This window comes from Pseudochaenichthys georgianus, chromosome 14 (genome assembly GCF_902827115.2).
Source record: "Pseudochaenichthys georgianus chromosome 14, fPseGeo1.2, whole genome shotgun sequence".
Classification (NCBI taxonomy): domain Eukaryota; kingdom Metazoa; phylum Chordata; class Actinopteri; order Perciformes; family Channichthyidae; genus Pseudochaenichthys; species Pseudochaenichthys georgianus.
Window position 1 is genome coordinate 936,866 of NC_047516.1, and position 16,113 is coordinate 952,978.

Sequence of the window (16,113 nt, forward strand, 5' to 3'; positions counted from 1 at the left end):
CACTATAACGGCTTTACTGAATGGGAATAGGTAACTAGTAACGCTATTAGTTACCGCAAAAAGTAGTTGCGTTAGTCCCAACACTGCATCTAACTGATTGTATTGCATCCAGGGGTATTTTCACTTCAGTTCACTGTGAATAGCATGAAATTATGAGCTGTTTTGTTTTAGTTTTAATTTTGTTGTATGTATGTTTATGTATGTTTTGAGTGTGTGAGGACCCCAGGAAGAATAGCCAATGCTCATGCTAGTGCTAATGGGGATCCTAATAAAGACAGAAAGACAGAAACATGTTTATTTCTGCTGTAAAGTTTTAACTTGAGGGTCTCTGGAAATGGCTGCTTTCTGCCGCCAGCCCCTATCGGCCAATAGATGAACTGCAGTGTCTGTTCAGCATTTTGAAAAATACAGCCCATAATATTCTGCAGAAGCACGACACAGCAACAGTCTGTTAGTTCATTTTACCTTTAATAATAAAAAGGAAACTAAAATAAAAATCTCAAAATAAAAAATACATGGCAAAACAAATAGACTCTTAAATGATCATGAGGGTAACCATGGTCGCAGTGATGATACAGTAATAATAATAATAATAATCAGAAGCTTAATAAGAATCATATTTCCCTGGCATTTCTCCACCAGCTGAATCCTGTTTAGAGACTTTATGGTTAGCATGGGGGGGGGGGCGTGGCACTTCAAATATTCACACTTAAGCAAAAAAGTAACCCCACATTTTGCACGACGTAAAATAAGGACAGAAACACAGCTCGTACGATTCACAGCACTGCGTCGAAGTCAGAGCATAAAATAAAAACATGCTCCGTGTTTCTTCTTCTTCTTCGGGGTCGTGGCAATTTTGGCAAAAAAACAAAATGGCGTCAAGATTTGTTTTTCGGAAAATGAAAAGCGTTTTTAAAAAAATAATAAGATTAACATTCTTTTTCTTAGCGAAATCTGCAGCTCGGTGGGTTTTCGTCTGTCCGGTGAAAGTGCGGTGCTCGTCTGAAATGTCGATCTGTGTTTGGTTTGGGGTTTGGTTTTTTTTTTAATCGGGAAAATAGAGACGGAGAAGAGATTAAAACCGAAGGCCTTCACATCGTGTCTGATCAGATATGAGGAAAACGTGGAGGGAAACACTGCTGTGACTCATCTTCATCTCTCTTACTGCTTCTATGGCACTTATTCAACACTTGTTGTCGCATGGCAGAGGGCGTTATTATACTGTACAAATAGGCTTAATATTTAATCCTCATTCGTACTCAAAAAGGCCAACTATTAAGAATATTGTGTGTCTCTGTGTGTGTGTCTGTCTCTGTCGCTGTGTCTGTCTGTGTCTCTGTCTCCGTGTGTATGTCCATGTGTCTGTCTCTGAGTGTGTCTGTGTGTGTCGCTGTGTCTGTATGTGTGTCTGTGTGTGTGTCTGTGTTTGTCTCTGTGTGTGTCTGTCTGAGTGTGTGTGTGTCTGTCTGTGTTGCTGTGTGTGTCTATGTGTCTGTCTCTGTGTGTGTCTGTCTCTGTATGTGTGTGTGTGTGTGTGTGTGTGTGTGTGTGTGTGTCTATGCATCTGTGTCTCCGTGTGTGTCTGTGTATGTCTGTCTGTGTCGCTGTGTCTGTGTGTGTCTGTCTGTCTGTGTTGCTGTGTCTGTGTGTGTCTGTCTGTGTGAGTGTGTGTCTATGTGTGTGTCTCTGTGTGTGTGTGTCTGTGTGTGTGTCGCTGTGTCTGTGTGTGTATGTCTCTGTCTGTGTGTCTCTGTGTGTGTCTGTCTGTGTGTGTCTGTCTGTGTGTGTCTGTGTGAGTGTGTGTCTGTGTGGAAAAAAGGCCAAATATTAAGAATAAAATTGTAATTTTTATAGGATTTTGTCGTTGTCCCATTTCTGCCAATAAAACAGCTACAAATGGAGCTTGAAATCAAATGTTTTTTTTCAACATGTTCTAAAGTCCTAATTTAACCACTTAACGTTGCAATTCACCCAATCGTTTTGTTGTGATGTCACAAGAGACGGATTTCTAGGGGCAAAATGGAACCAAATTATCACACAATCATGTCAGTAAGTAGCATTTTAAATCTACAGTATGTGTCCAAGAAAATCCTGTCAATATATATTTCTTTAAACGGTTTCCACTTCTTTATTTAACGTTTTAATCGGAGTAATTAGATTTATATAACAGTGTTACTCGATGGAAAGGTGATGAACAATAGTATTTATTTATAATTACATATATGTGATAGTTGGCATCTTGTCGGACTTGCAGGAGCGTCCTAATGGCAAGTGGCAAGTGGCATTGAGAGGAAACGTGTTGGCAACAGAGGCGGAAGGCACGGCGCGTAAAGTAAACCCTAAACATTTTTCTAATCAAAGTGCATTCTGGTCAATTAGAGAGAGAGGCTTCCTACATTATGACAGCAGCGTTTCCCTTTCAGCCGCCGGGACAGGTCGGTCGCATTAGCTCAATACAACGGTAGAAAAGTACGGAGGAAAAAAGCTGCCAAATAAATATCTAATGATTTGATAAATATATTAAAATACCATAAATGAAACAAAAATAATGCATTAATTATCAAGTCGAAAATGTTTATTCCTGTTTTTAATTTAATTATTTTTACTCACTTTTACATTGAATTTATTTCCCTTTTTAAGTATTTAATTTTGTCTGTATTATTATCCCCATTGCAATTTCCCCCAAGGGAGGAGGAAGAGGAAGGGGAGAGGAAGAGGAGGGAGAGGGGGAGGAGGGAGAGGAAGGAGAGGGGGAGGAGGGAGAGGAAGAAGATGGATTTGTATCCCCTTACAGAATAAATGGACATCAACACATAAATACACATTAATATGAATGCATGTAAAAGTAAACAAATGAGTAATAAATTATGACATTTAAATAAAAATGTTCTCTCTTAATTAATGCCTGGATTTTTCAATGTTATTTTTATAAATGTTTTTAAGAATATTAATTTATTTATCAAATCTTTAATTTACTTTGTATTTTGGCAGCTTCGGTCCTCCGCAGCCAGATCGGTAATTCTCAGTTTTTTGGCGCTTCATGACTAAAAAAACTGAGATTAGAGCGACTCACTTTTCCATTTCTTCTTCAGGTGTAATAACACTGAGTTGATTTAATTAAACCAGATCAGTGTGCACCTGCTGAAGGAAAAAAAACAACTCGTAATTGTGTTTTACCGAAAAAGAAACATCGATTCCAGCGTCAGAGTCCTCTTTAACCCTTCAAAATAAAAGTCTATATTTTTTTTTTAAATGAAGCAAATTGTTGAGAAAAGGGTCCTCACTTTTATAAACAGAAATTATTTGAACAAAATCTTTCACAATGAACATTTATTTTATAAAGATTGATATTTTTTCTGCTTTTATTTTGAAAATATCAAAGTTTCTTGTAAAATACAACTTTATTTTGTAATTTTTTAACAATCGTGTATTATTTAAACATTTTTCCAGAACACATTTTTCTGAGTTAATCCTTGATTTCTTTTTTCTATCCTTCCATCACGGTGAAGGTAATAATGTGCATATTTTATTTTAATTCAACAAAAGTACAATTTCCTGTTTTGTAAACGTTTGCTGGAAATAACATTGCTGAAATATCTTTGTATTTATTTTTCATGCGATTTTGAGTTAATTAACATTTATTTTGAAATTCAGAACGGTTGCATAAAGTCCAAAAAATTAACTAACTTAAAATGTGTTAAAATGTTAAATTTCTTGTTAATATACAATTGCATTTTCCTTAAGACCAATTTGTCACGAACTCCTGAACTTAAACTGAAATCCAAAATAACAATGGATTTTCAAAATAAAATCAGGAAACTCTGTCGACGCTGGAATGGTTCTTTCAAAATAAAATAAAAAGAAACGGCTGACGGAACAAAGATTTTGTACAAAATGGACGACAGGGTGACGAGAGTAGATGCTGGTGGAATCTGACCTGTCCGTGTGTGTAAGTGTGTGTGTGTTCCCCTCGCAGTGTTATCTTGAAGACAAAGCGGCGATCACCACTGAACACAGATCAAATGCTCGTAGAAGATTTTTTTTTTCTTTCTATGTTTCAAATATATATTCTGTTTGTACAAGACGGTGATCGACATTCGAAAAAGGATTTTCAAAATAAAAGCATACGAGCGCTGCAGCTCCCTACACACGTGTTTTTTCCTTCTTCTTCTTCCTTTTCTTCTTCACGTGTCAGAGCTCAGATCCGCCCGGCAACAACACGGTCTGTCCGGCAGCGGTTTGTCAAACCTTCAGCAGAACGAGAGAGAGAGTGACGGCGACAAAAATGGCAGCGGCGTGACGAGATGAGGGGAAGAACACCGGCGACCTCCGTCCACTCATCCTCCACCGGGGAATGTAATATGAACAGTGTGTGTGGGTGTGTGTGTGTGTGTGTGTGAAGCAGTTCCTAGCAGTCCTCGTCTTTGTCATCGACGGCGCCTTTGAGTCGCAGGCGGGCGAAATCCTCGAAGACGAAGTCGTCGTCCTGGGAGATGCTGCTGCAGCGCGGAGAGAGTATGATTATGATTCTGTCCGAACAGCAGGACCTGCGTCGAGTCATGTTTACATTCATTTGGAATAAAACCGATAAATAAACAAAATTAAAAAACTCAAAAGATACTCACTTTGTGTCGAACTCTATCAAGTTGGTGTCGATGGGGGGGTCCATCTCTGGCACCGCTGTAACACACACACACACACAATATTAGCACGTCACACTGGTGTTTCCATGGAAACTGGTTCTCGTCTCCTTCGAAATTCAATGCATGACAGATAGAGTTACATAAAGGCCGATAGAGCAGAGTGTGTGTGTGTGTGTGTGTGTGTGTGTGTGTGTGTGTGTGTGTGTGTGTGTGTGTGTGTGTGTGTGTGTGTGAAAGCAAATTATATTACGACGGACGTTACCCCCCCCTCCCATCTCTTTTTTTAGTATGATTTCTCTTTTTTTATAATGTGTATTAAAAATAACATTTTATTTTGGTAAATTATCCAAAGACAAAATCGACACAAGAAAATATAAAATAATAATATTAATAATACAAATTATCAGATCATTGATTTTATATATAAATAATAATAATAATGTAAATGTTGCTGAAAATATATCAATTTTAAAGTTCCCCTATTATTCTGTTTCTCATCAGTATATCCCAGGTCTCAGATATATCCAGAGCCTGTCTCTGATTGGCTGAAACACCAAACAGATCATAGCAGCATTACCCATAATCCCCTCTGTTACTTTAGATGAAAATAAGGAGCCCCTCCCCACACCCCTCTGAGAGACATTTGGTTACTAAGAACTCAATGGAGCTCTAGAGGAGATTCAGGTGATAAGGGGGGGGGGGGGTACCTTGTTGCTGATTGGCTAATGGTTACACATGACAACACATCGTTATGACATCACAAAGTGGCCCAAATCTGATCAGCTCATTTTCAGACAGGTTTTTATAGAAATGGATCAAAAAGAGAGAAAATCTTTGTTCCTGAAACTTTCAGAGTCTCTTTCCACAGAGGGGACACATGCTGATGTAGAAGAGACATGAAGAAGAGGGGACACATGTTGATGTAGAAGAGACATGAAGAAGAGGGGACACATGTTGATGAAGAAGAGACATGAAGAAGAGGGGACAGATGTTGATGTAGAAGAGACATGGAGAAGAGGGGACACATGTTGATGTAGAAGAGACATGAAGAAGAGGGGACACATGTTGATGAAGAAGAGACATGAAGAAGAGGGGACAGATGTTGATGTAGAAGAGACATGGAGAAGAGGGGACACATGCTGATGTAGAAGAGACATGAAGAAGAGGGGACACATGTTGATGTAGAAGAGACATGAAGAAGAGGGGACACATGTTGATGAAGAAGAGACATGAAGAAGAGGGGACAGATGTTGATGTAGAAGAGACATGGAGAAGAGGGGACACATGTTGATGTAGAAGAGACATGAAGAAGAGGGGACACATGTTGATGAAGAAGAGACATGAAGAAGAGGGGACAGATGTTGATGTAGAAGAGACATGAAGAAGAGGGGACACATGTTGATGTAGAAGAGACATGAAGACGAGGGGACACATGTTGATGTAGAGGAGACATGAAAAAGAGGGGACACATGTTGATGTAGAAGAGACACGAAGAAGAGGGGACACATGTTGATGTAGAAGAGACATGAAGAAGAGGGGACACATGTTGATGTAGAAGAGACATGAAGAAGAGGGGACACATGTTGATGAAGAAGAGACATGAAGAAGAGGGGACAGATGTTGATGTAGAAGAGACATGGAGAAGAGGGGACACATGTTGATGTAGAAGAGACACGGAGAAGAGGGGACACATGTTGATGTAGAAGAGACATGAAGACGAGGGGACACATGTTGATGTAGAGGAGACATGAAAAAGAGGGGACACATGTTGATGTAGAAGAGACACGAAGAAGAGGGGACACATGTTGATGTAGAAGAGACATGAAGAAGAGGGGACACATGTTGATGTAGAAGAGACATGAAGAAGAGGGGACACATGTTGATGAAGAAGAGACATGAAGAAGAGGGGACAGATGTTGATGTAGAAGAGACATGGAGAAGAGGGGACACATGTTGATGTAGAAGAGACATGAAGAAGAGGGGACACATGTTGATGAAGAAGAGACATGAAGAAGAGGGGACAGATGTTGATGTAGAAGAGACATGGAGAAGAGGGGACACATGTTGATGTAGAAGAGACACGGAGAAGAGGGGACACATGTTGATGTAGAAGAGACATGAAGACGAGGGGACACATGTTGATGTAGAAGAGACATGAAGAAGAGGGGACACATGTTGATGAAGAAGAGACATGAAGACGAGGGGACACATGTTGATGTAGAAGAGACATGAAGAAGAGGGGACACATGTTGATGTAGAAGAGACATGAAGAAGAGGGGACACATGTTGATGTAGAAGAGACATGAAGAAGAGGGGACAGATGTTGATGTAGAAGAGACATGGAGAAGAGGGGACACATGTTGATGTAGAAGAGACATGAAGAAGAGGGGACACATGTTGATGAAGAAGAGACATGAAGAAGAGGGGACAGATGTTGATGTAGAAGAGACATGGAGAAGAGGGGACACATGTTGATGTAGAAGAGACACGGAGAAGAGGGGACACATGTTGATGTAGAAGAGACACGAAGACGAGGGGACACATGTTGATGTAGAAGAGACACGAAGACGAGGGGACACATGTTGATGTAGAAGAGACACGAAGAAGAGGGGACACATGTTGATGTAGAAGAGACACGGAGAAGAGGGGACACATGTTGATGTAGAAGAGACACTGGAGAAGAGGGGACACATGTTGATGTAGAAGAGACATGAAGAAGAGGGGACACATGTTGATGTAGAACAGACATGGAGAAGAGGGGACACATGTTGATGTAGAAGAGACATGAAGAAGAGGGGACACATGTTGATGTAGAAGAGACATGAAGAAGAGGGGACACATGTTGATGTAGAAGAGACATGAAGAAGAGGGAACAGATGTTGATGTAGAAGAGACATGAGAAGAGGGGACACATGTTGATGTAGAAGAGACATGAAGAAGAGGGGACACATGTTGATGTAGAAGAGACATGAAGAAGAGGGGACAGATGTTGATGTAGAAGAGACATGGAGAAGAGGGGACACATGTTGATGTAGAAGAGACATGAAGAAGAGGGGACACGTGTTGATGTAGAAGAGACATGGAGAAGAGGGGACACGTGTTGATGTAGAAGAGACATGAAGAAGAGGGGACACATGTTGATGTAGAAGAGACATGAAGAAGAGGGGACACATGTTGATGTAGAAGAGACATGAAGAAGAGGGGGACACATGTTGATGTAGAAGAGACATGAAGAAGAGGGGACACATGTTGATGTAGAAGAGACATGGAGAAGAGGGGACACATGTTGATGTAGAAGAGACATGAAGAAGAGGGGACACATGTTGATGTAGAAGAGACATGGAGAAGAGGGGACACATGTTGATGTGGAAGAGACATGGAGAAGAGGGGACACATGTTGATGTAGAAGAGACATGAAGAAGAGGGGACACATGTTGATGTAGAAGAGACATGGAGAAGAGGGGACACATGTTGATGTAGAAGAGACATGGAGAAGAGGGGACACATGTTGATGTAGAAGAGACATGAAGAAGAGGGGACACATGTTGATGTAGAAGAGACATGGAGAAGAGGGGACACATGTTGATGTAGAAGAGACATGGAGAAGAGGGGACACATGTTGATGTAGAAGAGACATGAAGAAGAGGGGACACATGTTGATGTAGAAGAGACATGAAGAAGAGGGGACACATGTTGATGTAGAAGAGACATGAAGAAGAGGGGACACATGTTGATGTAGAAGAGACATGGAGAAGAGGGGACACGTGTTGATGTAGAAGAGACATGAAGAAGAGGGGACACGTGTTGATGTAGAAGAGACATGGAGAAGAGGGGACACATGTTGATGTAGAAGAGACATGAAGAAGAGGGGACACATGTTGATGTAGAAGAGACATGGAGAAGAGGGGACACATGTTGATGTAGAAGAGACATGGAGAAGAGGGGACACATGTTGATGTAGAAGAGACATGAAGAAGAGGGGACACATGTTGATGTAGAAGAGACATGAAGAAGAGGGGACACATGTTGATGTAGAAGAGACATGGAGAAGAGGGGACACATGTTGATGTAGAAGAGACATGAAGAAGAGGGGACACATGTTGATGTAGAACAGACATGGAGAAGAGGGGACACATGTTGATGTAGAAGAGACATGAAGAAGAGGGGACAGATGTTGATGTAGAAGAGACATGGAGAAGAGGGGACACATGTTGATGTAGAAGAGACATGAAGAAGAGGGGACACATGTTGATGTAGAAGAGACATGAAGAAGAGGGGACAGATGTTGATGTAGAAGAGACATGGAGAAGAGGGGACACGTGTTGATGTAGAAGAGACATGAAGAAGAGGGGACACGTGTTGATGTAGAAGAGACATGGAGAAGAGGGGACACGTGTTGATGTAGAAGAGACATGAAGAAGAGGGGACACATGTTGATGTAGAAGAGACATGAAGAAGAGGGGACACATGTTGATGTAGAAGAGACATGAAGAAGAGGGGACACATGTTGATGTAGAAGAGACATGAAGAAGAGGGGACACATGTTGATGTAGAAGAGACATGGAGAAGAGGGGACACATGTTGATGTGGAAGAGACATGGAGAAGAGGGGACACATGTTGATGTAGAAGAGACATGAAGAAGAGGGGACACATGTTGATGTAGAAGAGACATGGAGAAGAGGGGACACATGTTGATGTAGAAGAGACATGGAGAAGAGGGGACACATGTTGATGTAGAAGAGACATGAAGAAGAGGGGACACATGTTGATGTAGAAGAGACATGAAGAAGAGGGGACACATGTTGATGTAGAAGAGACATGGAGAAGAGGGGACACATGTTGATGTAGAAGAGACATGAAGAAGAGGGGACACATGTTGATGTAGAAGAGACATGAAGAAGAGGGGACACATGTTGATGTAGAAGAGACATGAAGAAGAGGGGACACATGTTGATGTAGAAGAGACATGGAGAAGAGGGGACACATGTTGATGTAGAAGAGACATGAAGAAGAGGGGACACATGTTGATGTAGAAGAGACATGAAGAAGAGGGGACACATGTTGATGTAGAAGAGACACGAAGAAGAGGGGACACATGTTGATGTAGAAGAGACATGAAGAAGAGGGGACACATGTTGATGTAGAGGAGACATGAAGAAGAGGGGACACATGTTGATGTAGAAGAGACACGGAGAAGAGGGGACACATGTTGATGTAGAAGAGACATGAAGAAGAGGGGACACATGTTGATGTAGAAGAGACACGAAGAAGAGGGGACACATGTTGATGTAGAAGAGACATGGAGAAGAGGGGACACATGTTGATGTAGAAGAGACGTGAAGAAGAGGGGACACATGTTGATGTAGAAGAGACACGGAGAAGAGGGGACACATGTTGATGTAGAAGAGACACGAAGAAGAGGGGACACATGTTGATGTAGAAGAGACACGAAGAAGAGGGGACACATGTTGATGTAGAAGAGGGGGACACATGTTGATGTAGAAGAGACATGAAGAAGAGGGGACACGTGTTGATGTAGAAGAGACATGAAGAAGAGGGGACACATGTTGATGTGGAAGAGACATGAAGAAGAGGGGACACATGTTGATGTAGAAGAGCCAAGAAGAAGAGGGGACACATGTTGATGTAGAAGAGGGGACACATGTTGATGTAGAAGAGACATGAAGAAGAGGGGACACGTGTTGATGTAGAAGAGACATGAAGAAGAGGGGACACATGTTGATGTAGAAGAGACATGAAGAAGAGGGGACACGTGTTGATGTAGAAGAGACATGAAGAAGAGGGGACACGTGTTGATGTAGAAGAGGGGACACATGTTGATGTAGAAGAGACATGAAGAAGAGGGGACACTTGTTGATGTAGAAGAGACACAAAGAAGAGGGGACACATGTTGATGTAGAAGAGACATGAAGAAGAGGGGACACGTGTTGATGGAGAAGAGGGGACACATGTTGATGTCGAGAGACATGAAGAAGAGGGGACACATGTTGATGTGGAAGAGACATGAAGAAGAGGGGACACATGTTGATGTGGAAGAGACATGAAGAAGAGGGGACACATGTTGATGTGGAAGAGACATGAGGAAGTGGATGTTATTCGAGTCGCTCACCGGACTGCGGGCGGGACAGCGGCGGCTCCACGGGTTTGGGATGCATTAAGATGAACGGCAGCTCCACCGAAACGTCTCTGAAAAACATCACCAGGAATATTCCGTGATAAAGAAAATCTGACGTTTTATTGTGAAAACCAGAAGGAAGTTAACCAATCAGAGGGCTACATGGAGGGTTAGAGGATCATGTGACTGCCTCGGAATTTTCCTTCTCTTCATTAACTTATAATTATTGTTTTTTTAATGAATAAACTAGTCGGTGAAACTCATCTCTCCAAATGTTTCACAATAAAAGCCTAAACTTTACCTTATTTGTGGTTTGAATCAGTTTATCGTTTTGAATGTCCTTAAAACTTTGAGCCAGCCTTAATCCAGTTTATGGATCAATTCTATTATATTTAAATTAAATTGGCCAAAACAAAATGCTACTGACAGCTTTATTTTGAAAAACTCCATGCTTTTAGACCTTTTCAAGACATTTAAAAGCTCTGCTGACAGTGTTTTATTTTGAAAATTCAAGGATAGTGTTTTAGTCTGGATGGACAGAAAGCTGGCACCGCCTTATTTTGAAAATTCCAGGACTATGTGTTATTCTGCATAGGCGGAAAAGAGATGTGTAAAAAGGCGGCTTGGTATCTTATTTTGAAAAAACAATATTGCTTTTTAATCTAGACAGCTAGAGACAATTTTCAAAATACCCCTGACTGCGGTTTTATTTTGAAACTTTTTGGACTATAGGCGCTTTCACACCGGAGTACTTTTCCCAGGAATAGTTCCGATAGTTCCTGGGATTTTGCGTTCACACCAAAAAGATCTGGAAATAGAACTTAGGGTGCATTCACACCTAATAGTCCGCTTCTCTGGTGCCTATCAGACGACAGTTTGTTGCATTGTTTCATTCTTCAGAAGGTTCGGTTTGCGTTCACACGGCAAAACTCAAACGGACTATAAACTTTAAACACAAGTCATGTGCTCGGAAATGCTGTTCAACCATTGGTCAGACATTAAGGGGTAAAAACGCAAATCCCGGCAATTTCTACCGGAGCCTCCGCCATGGAGCATCGGCACTTTCGGCAGGTTATTCTCATGCTGCTGTTAGTCTGAGAGACGTTCTGCAGTCAGGAGGGCGTTTCCCCGACGATGAGATGTTCTTACTTTTATAGCTGACGGAGAATTTTTACTTTACACGACACTGTTCAACTCTTCATTCTGCTTCACTCTTTCACTAAACAACGTGGATGTCTTGAAAGACTCTTTCGCTAAAGATTTTGACGATATCCGCGTTCTTGTGACTCGTAAATACTGCGCTTCCTGTGTTTTGGTGCGGACTGCGTTCACACCATGAACCGCTCCAGAGTTCACTAGCACGCGCTCCGAGACCACCTCTTGAGGCGGACCGGAGTCCGGTTGTTTAGTTCACTTCAGAGGTCTGCGTTCACACCGACCCAAATGAACCGCACCAAGCGGCTAAACGCACCAGGGTTCGATTCAACCGGACTCTACGAGGCAGGTGTGAACGCACCCTGAGTTCATGCAAACCTTTTCACCCCTCTTCAGTCCCTGCTAGAGAGGTGGGACTTTCGTGGGAGAAAACGGTTCCATTTTCTGATTGGCTGGGCGGATTGCAAACCACGGCCCGTAAAACTCCGAAATGTTTTGTGAAGCCGACATTTTATTTGCTCGCATTAGCATTATTAGCATTAGCCCAGCGCTAGGTTCTAGTTCCAGATCTTTTTGGTGTGAACGCAAAATCCCAAGAACTATCGGAACGATTCCTGGGAAAAGTACTCCGGTGTGAACGCGCCTTTTGTTTTCATCTCAATAGGCAGGAACTGAGATGTTTGAAAAGGGTGAAGACATGGTTTTATTTTGAAATTCTAGGATTGCATTTTAGTCCGGACGACTTAAAACGTCAACATTTAGAAATGTAGAACCGGAGGCATTTGAAAACGCTACAGACAAAGTTTTATTTTGAAAATTCCAGGAATATGTTTAAATCTAGATAGGCGGAAACTGAGATGTTTAAAAAGGTTGCGGACATGGTTTTATTTTGAAAATCCAGGATATTGTTTAAAGTGTAGGAGGCTAGAAATTGAACATTTAGAAAAACGCTTCAGATGGTTTTTATTTTAGACTCGATGGGCATAATCGGAGACGTTTGAAAGCACTGCAGTCGCCGCTTCATTTGAAAAGGTGTCGTCACATTTACCTGTCCAACATGCCTCTCAGCAGCCTGCAGGGGGACACAGAGGGGGGAGGAGGATGGAGGAGGAGGAGGGGAGCCAAACACACATCCAAAAAGCACAGAGGGGAGATGAAATGAAAAGCAGGAGGCGACATGTTCACAACAAGTTCACAATCTAAGCAAGCAAAGTGAGGAGCGACTACAGCGAGAAGCAGGTTTCCAAGGTAACTGACAACAGGAAGTGAGAGGGCGGAGCCAAGCTGCACAGACAGGAAGTCCTTCATCAGGATCTTAATTAAACACTCATTTAGTAAAGTTGTGTTGTGTGTAGTTCCTTCATAGCCCAACATTAGCCTCCTTTAGCTTAGCGGTGGTGACGTGAAGTCATGTGACCGTGCTGTAGTTCCTTTATAGCCCAACATTAGCCGCCTTTAGCTTAGCGGTGGTGACGTGAAGTCATGTGACCGTGCTGTAGTTCCTTATAGCCCAACATTAGCCGCCTTTAGCTTAGCGGTGGTGACGTGAAGTCATGTGACCGTGCTGTAGTTCCTTTATAGCCCAACATTAGCCGCCTTTAGCTTAGCGGTGGTGACGTGAAGTCATGTGACCGTGCTGTAGTTCCTTTATAGCCCAACATTAGCCTCCTTTAGCTTAGCGGTGGTGACGTGAAGTCATGTGACCGAGCTGTAGTTCCTTTATAGCCCAACATTAGCCTCCTTTAGCTTAGCGGTGGTGACGTGAAGTCATGTGACCGTGCTGTAGTTCCTTTATAGCCCAACATTAGCCGCCTTTAGCTTAGCGGTGGTGACGTGAAGTCATGTGACCGTGCTGTAGTTCCTTATAGCCCAACATTAGCCACCTTTAGCTTAGCGGTGGTGACGTGAAGTCATGTGACCGTGCTGTAGTTCCTTTATAGCCCAACATTAGCCACCTTTAGCTTAGCGGTGGTGACGTGAAGTCATGTGACCGTGCTGTAGTTCCTTTATAGCCCAACATTAGCCACCTTTAGCTTAGCGGTGGTGACGTGAAGTCATGTGACCGTGCTGTAGTTCCTTTATAGCCCAACATTAGCCTCCTTTAGCTTAGCGGTGGTGACGTGAAGTCATGTGACCATGCTGTAGTTCCTTTATAGCCCAACATTAGCCGCCTTTAGCTTAGCGGTGGTGACGTGAAGTCATGTGACCGTGCTGTAGTTCCTTTATAGCCCAACATTAGCCACCTTTAGCTTAGCGGTGGTGACGTGAAGTCATGTGACCGTGCTGTAGTTCCTTTATAGCCCAACATTAGCCGCCTTTAGCTTAGCGGTGGTGACGTGAAGTCATGTGACCGTGCTGTAGTTCCTCTATAGCTCAACATTAGCCTCCTTTAGCTTAGCGGTGGTGACGTGAAGTCATGTGACCACCGCATTAAATTAATGTGGGCGCAGCTCGGCTAATGTCTTAAAATCAACTGGAGTCTCAAAACTCCACTGATGACATTAACAGGAAACAGTGAGAGGACAGGAAGTGATGTCAGCAGAGTGGGAGGGGACTGTGTGTGTGTGTGTGTTTGTCTTACCCTCCACGTGAGATCACCAGCTTCACTTTGACTCTGTAGGAAACCAGGATCCCCAAAACCTCCTTGTTGGTGACGTCTTTCACACTGAAACACAAACAGGAAGCAATGGTCACATGACCAACAACACACCTGGACTCTGTGGTCTGTACTTCCTTTAGACTCTGGGGTTTTGCTTCTTGGTGGTTGCAAGTCTCGTATTGGATAGATACTCTATTGATCCCAATTTGGTAAATTATCTCGTCACAGAAGCAGAGGTGTGTTCAGACTTTAGAATACAATACTTCAAATACTTTAAAAAGTGGAATAGATAGTTATTATTTACAATTGTATTTGTCGTAAGTCTTTCTTCTTTGATGTTTTGTGTGCGTGTTTACATGGTGTGTGTGAGACACACTTGTGTGTGTGTGTTTACATGGAGGTGTGTCTCTGTGTGTGTCTTTCTGTCTGTCTATACATGGTGGAGGAGGTGTGTCTCCGTGTGTGTGTGTGTGCGCGTGTGTGTGTGTTTACATGGTGGAGGAGGTGTGTCTCCGTGTGTGTGTGTTTACATGGTGGAGGAGGTGTGTCTCTGTGTGTGTGTGTGTGTGTGTGTGTGTGTGTGTGGTGTGTGTGTGTGTGTTTACATGGTGGAGGAGGTGTGTCTCTGTGTGTGTGTGTGTGTGTGTGTGGTGTGTGTGTGTGTGTGTGTGTGTGTGTGTGTGTTTACATGGTGGAGGAGGTGTGTCTGTGTGTGTGTGTGTGTGTGTGTGTGTGTGTGTGTTGTGTCTGTGTGTGTGTGTGTGTGTGTGTGTGTTTACATGGCGGAGGAGGTGTGTCTCTGTGTGTGTGTGTGTGTGTGTGTGTGTGTGTGTGTGTGTGTGTGTGTGTGTGTGTGTGTGTGTTTACATGGTGGAGGAGGTGTGTCTGTGTGTGTGTGTGTGTGTGTGTGTGTGTGTGTGTGTGTGTGTGTGTGTGTGTGTGTGTGTGTGTGTGTGTGTGTGTGTGTGTGTGTGTGTGTGTGTGTGCTTACATGGTGGAGGAGGCCAGGTTGGTGTCTTCGTGTTTGAGTTTCCCGTCCAGAGCGAGTCCTCTCTTCTCTCGGTTCTTGTCGAGCGTTGGGGTCAGAGTGTAGACCTTACAGAAGGTGGAGCTGGACGACACCTGGTCACTATGGAGACACTGCTGTCAATCAAAACTGCTCCACTAAGCCCCGCCCACTCCACAGACCAACCTCAGATCAGACATTATAGTGCTGGGTGTGTTTTGAAGATTACTTAAAGGTCTCCTATCATACAGAATGCACTTTCTGAAGTCTTCTCTACATCACCACGTGTCCCCATGTGTCCCCATGTGTCCCCGGTGTGTCCCCGTGTGTCCCCGGTGTGTCCCCATGTGTCCCCATGTGTCCCCGGTGTGTCCCCGTGTGTCAGGAGACTCTCAAAGTGTCAGGAAATAAACCCTCTCTCTTTTCCTCCGAACCAACATCTCTAAAAACGGGGGAACAACGGAGCTGATCCAGATTTGCTGCGTCATGACGACATTACTAAAATGTGGGCGGGCTTTACCCCCACGGGCCAATCAGAAGCGTTGCTGTCAGAAACAATGAGACGTGTTCTGG

The 16,113-nt window shown here is 43.0% G+C and overlaps 1 protein-coding gene across 4 annotated transcripts in view; it reads right to left on the reverse strand.

Moving 5' to 3' along the window:
• Window positions 1-449: 449 nt before the first annotated feature.
• Window positions 450-16,113, reverse strand: part of LOC117458360 (arrestin red cell) — a 39,580-nt gene continuing 23,916 nt past the window's right edge. Inside the window, exons 12-17 of one of the 4 annotated variants that reach the window (XM_034098781.2) lie at window positions 15,526-15,663; window positions 14,517-14,600; window positions 12,984-13,007; window positions 10,775-10,851; window positions 4,626-4,680; window positions 450-4,496 (exon numbers count right to left, since the gene is read on the reverse strand). In XM_034098781.2, the coding sequence (XP_033954672.1) occupies window positions 4,409-4,496; window positions 4,626-4,680; window positions 10,775-10,851; window positions 12,984-13,007; window positions 14,517-14,600; window positions 15,526-15,663 (466 nt within the window). In that variant the 3' untranslated portion in view covers window positions 450-4,408. Of the gene's footprint in view, window positions 4,500-4,625; window positions 4,681-10,774; window positions 10,852-12,983; window positions 13,008-14,516; window positions 14,601-15,525; window positions 15,664-16,113 lie in introns of all 4 variants that reach the window. The other 3 variants (XM_034098780.2, XM_034098784.2, XM_034098783.2) reach the window with 3 other exon arrangements.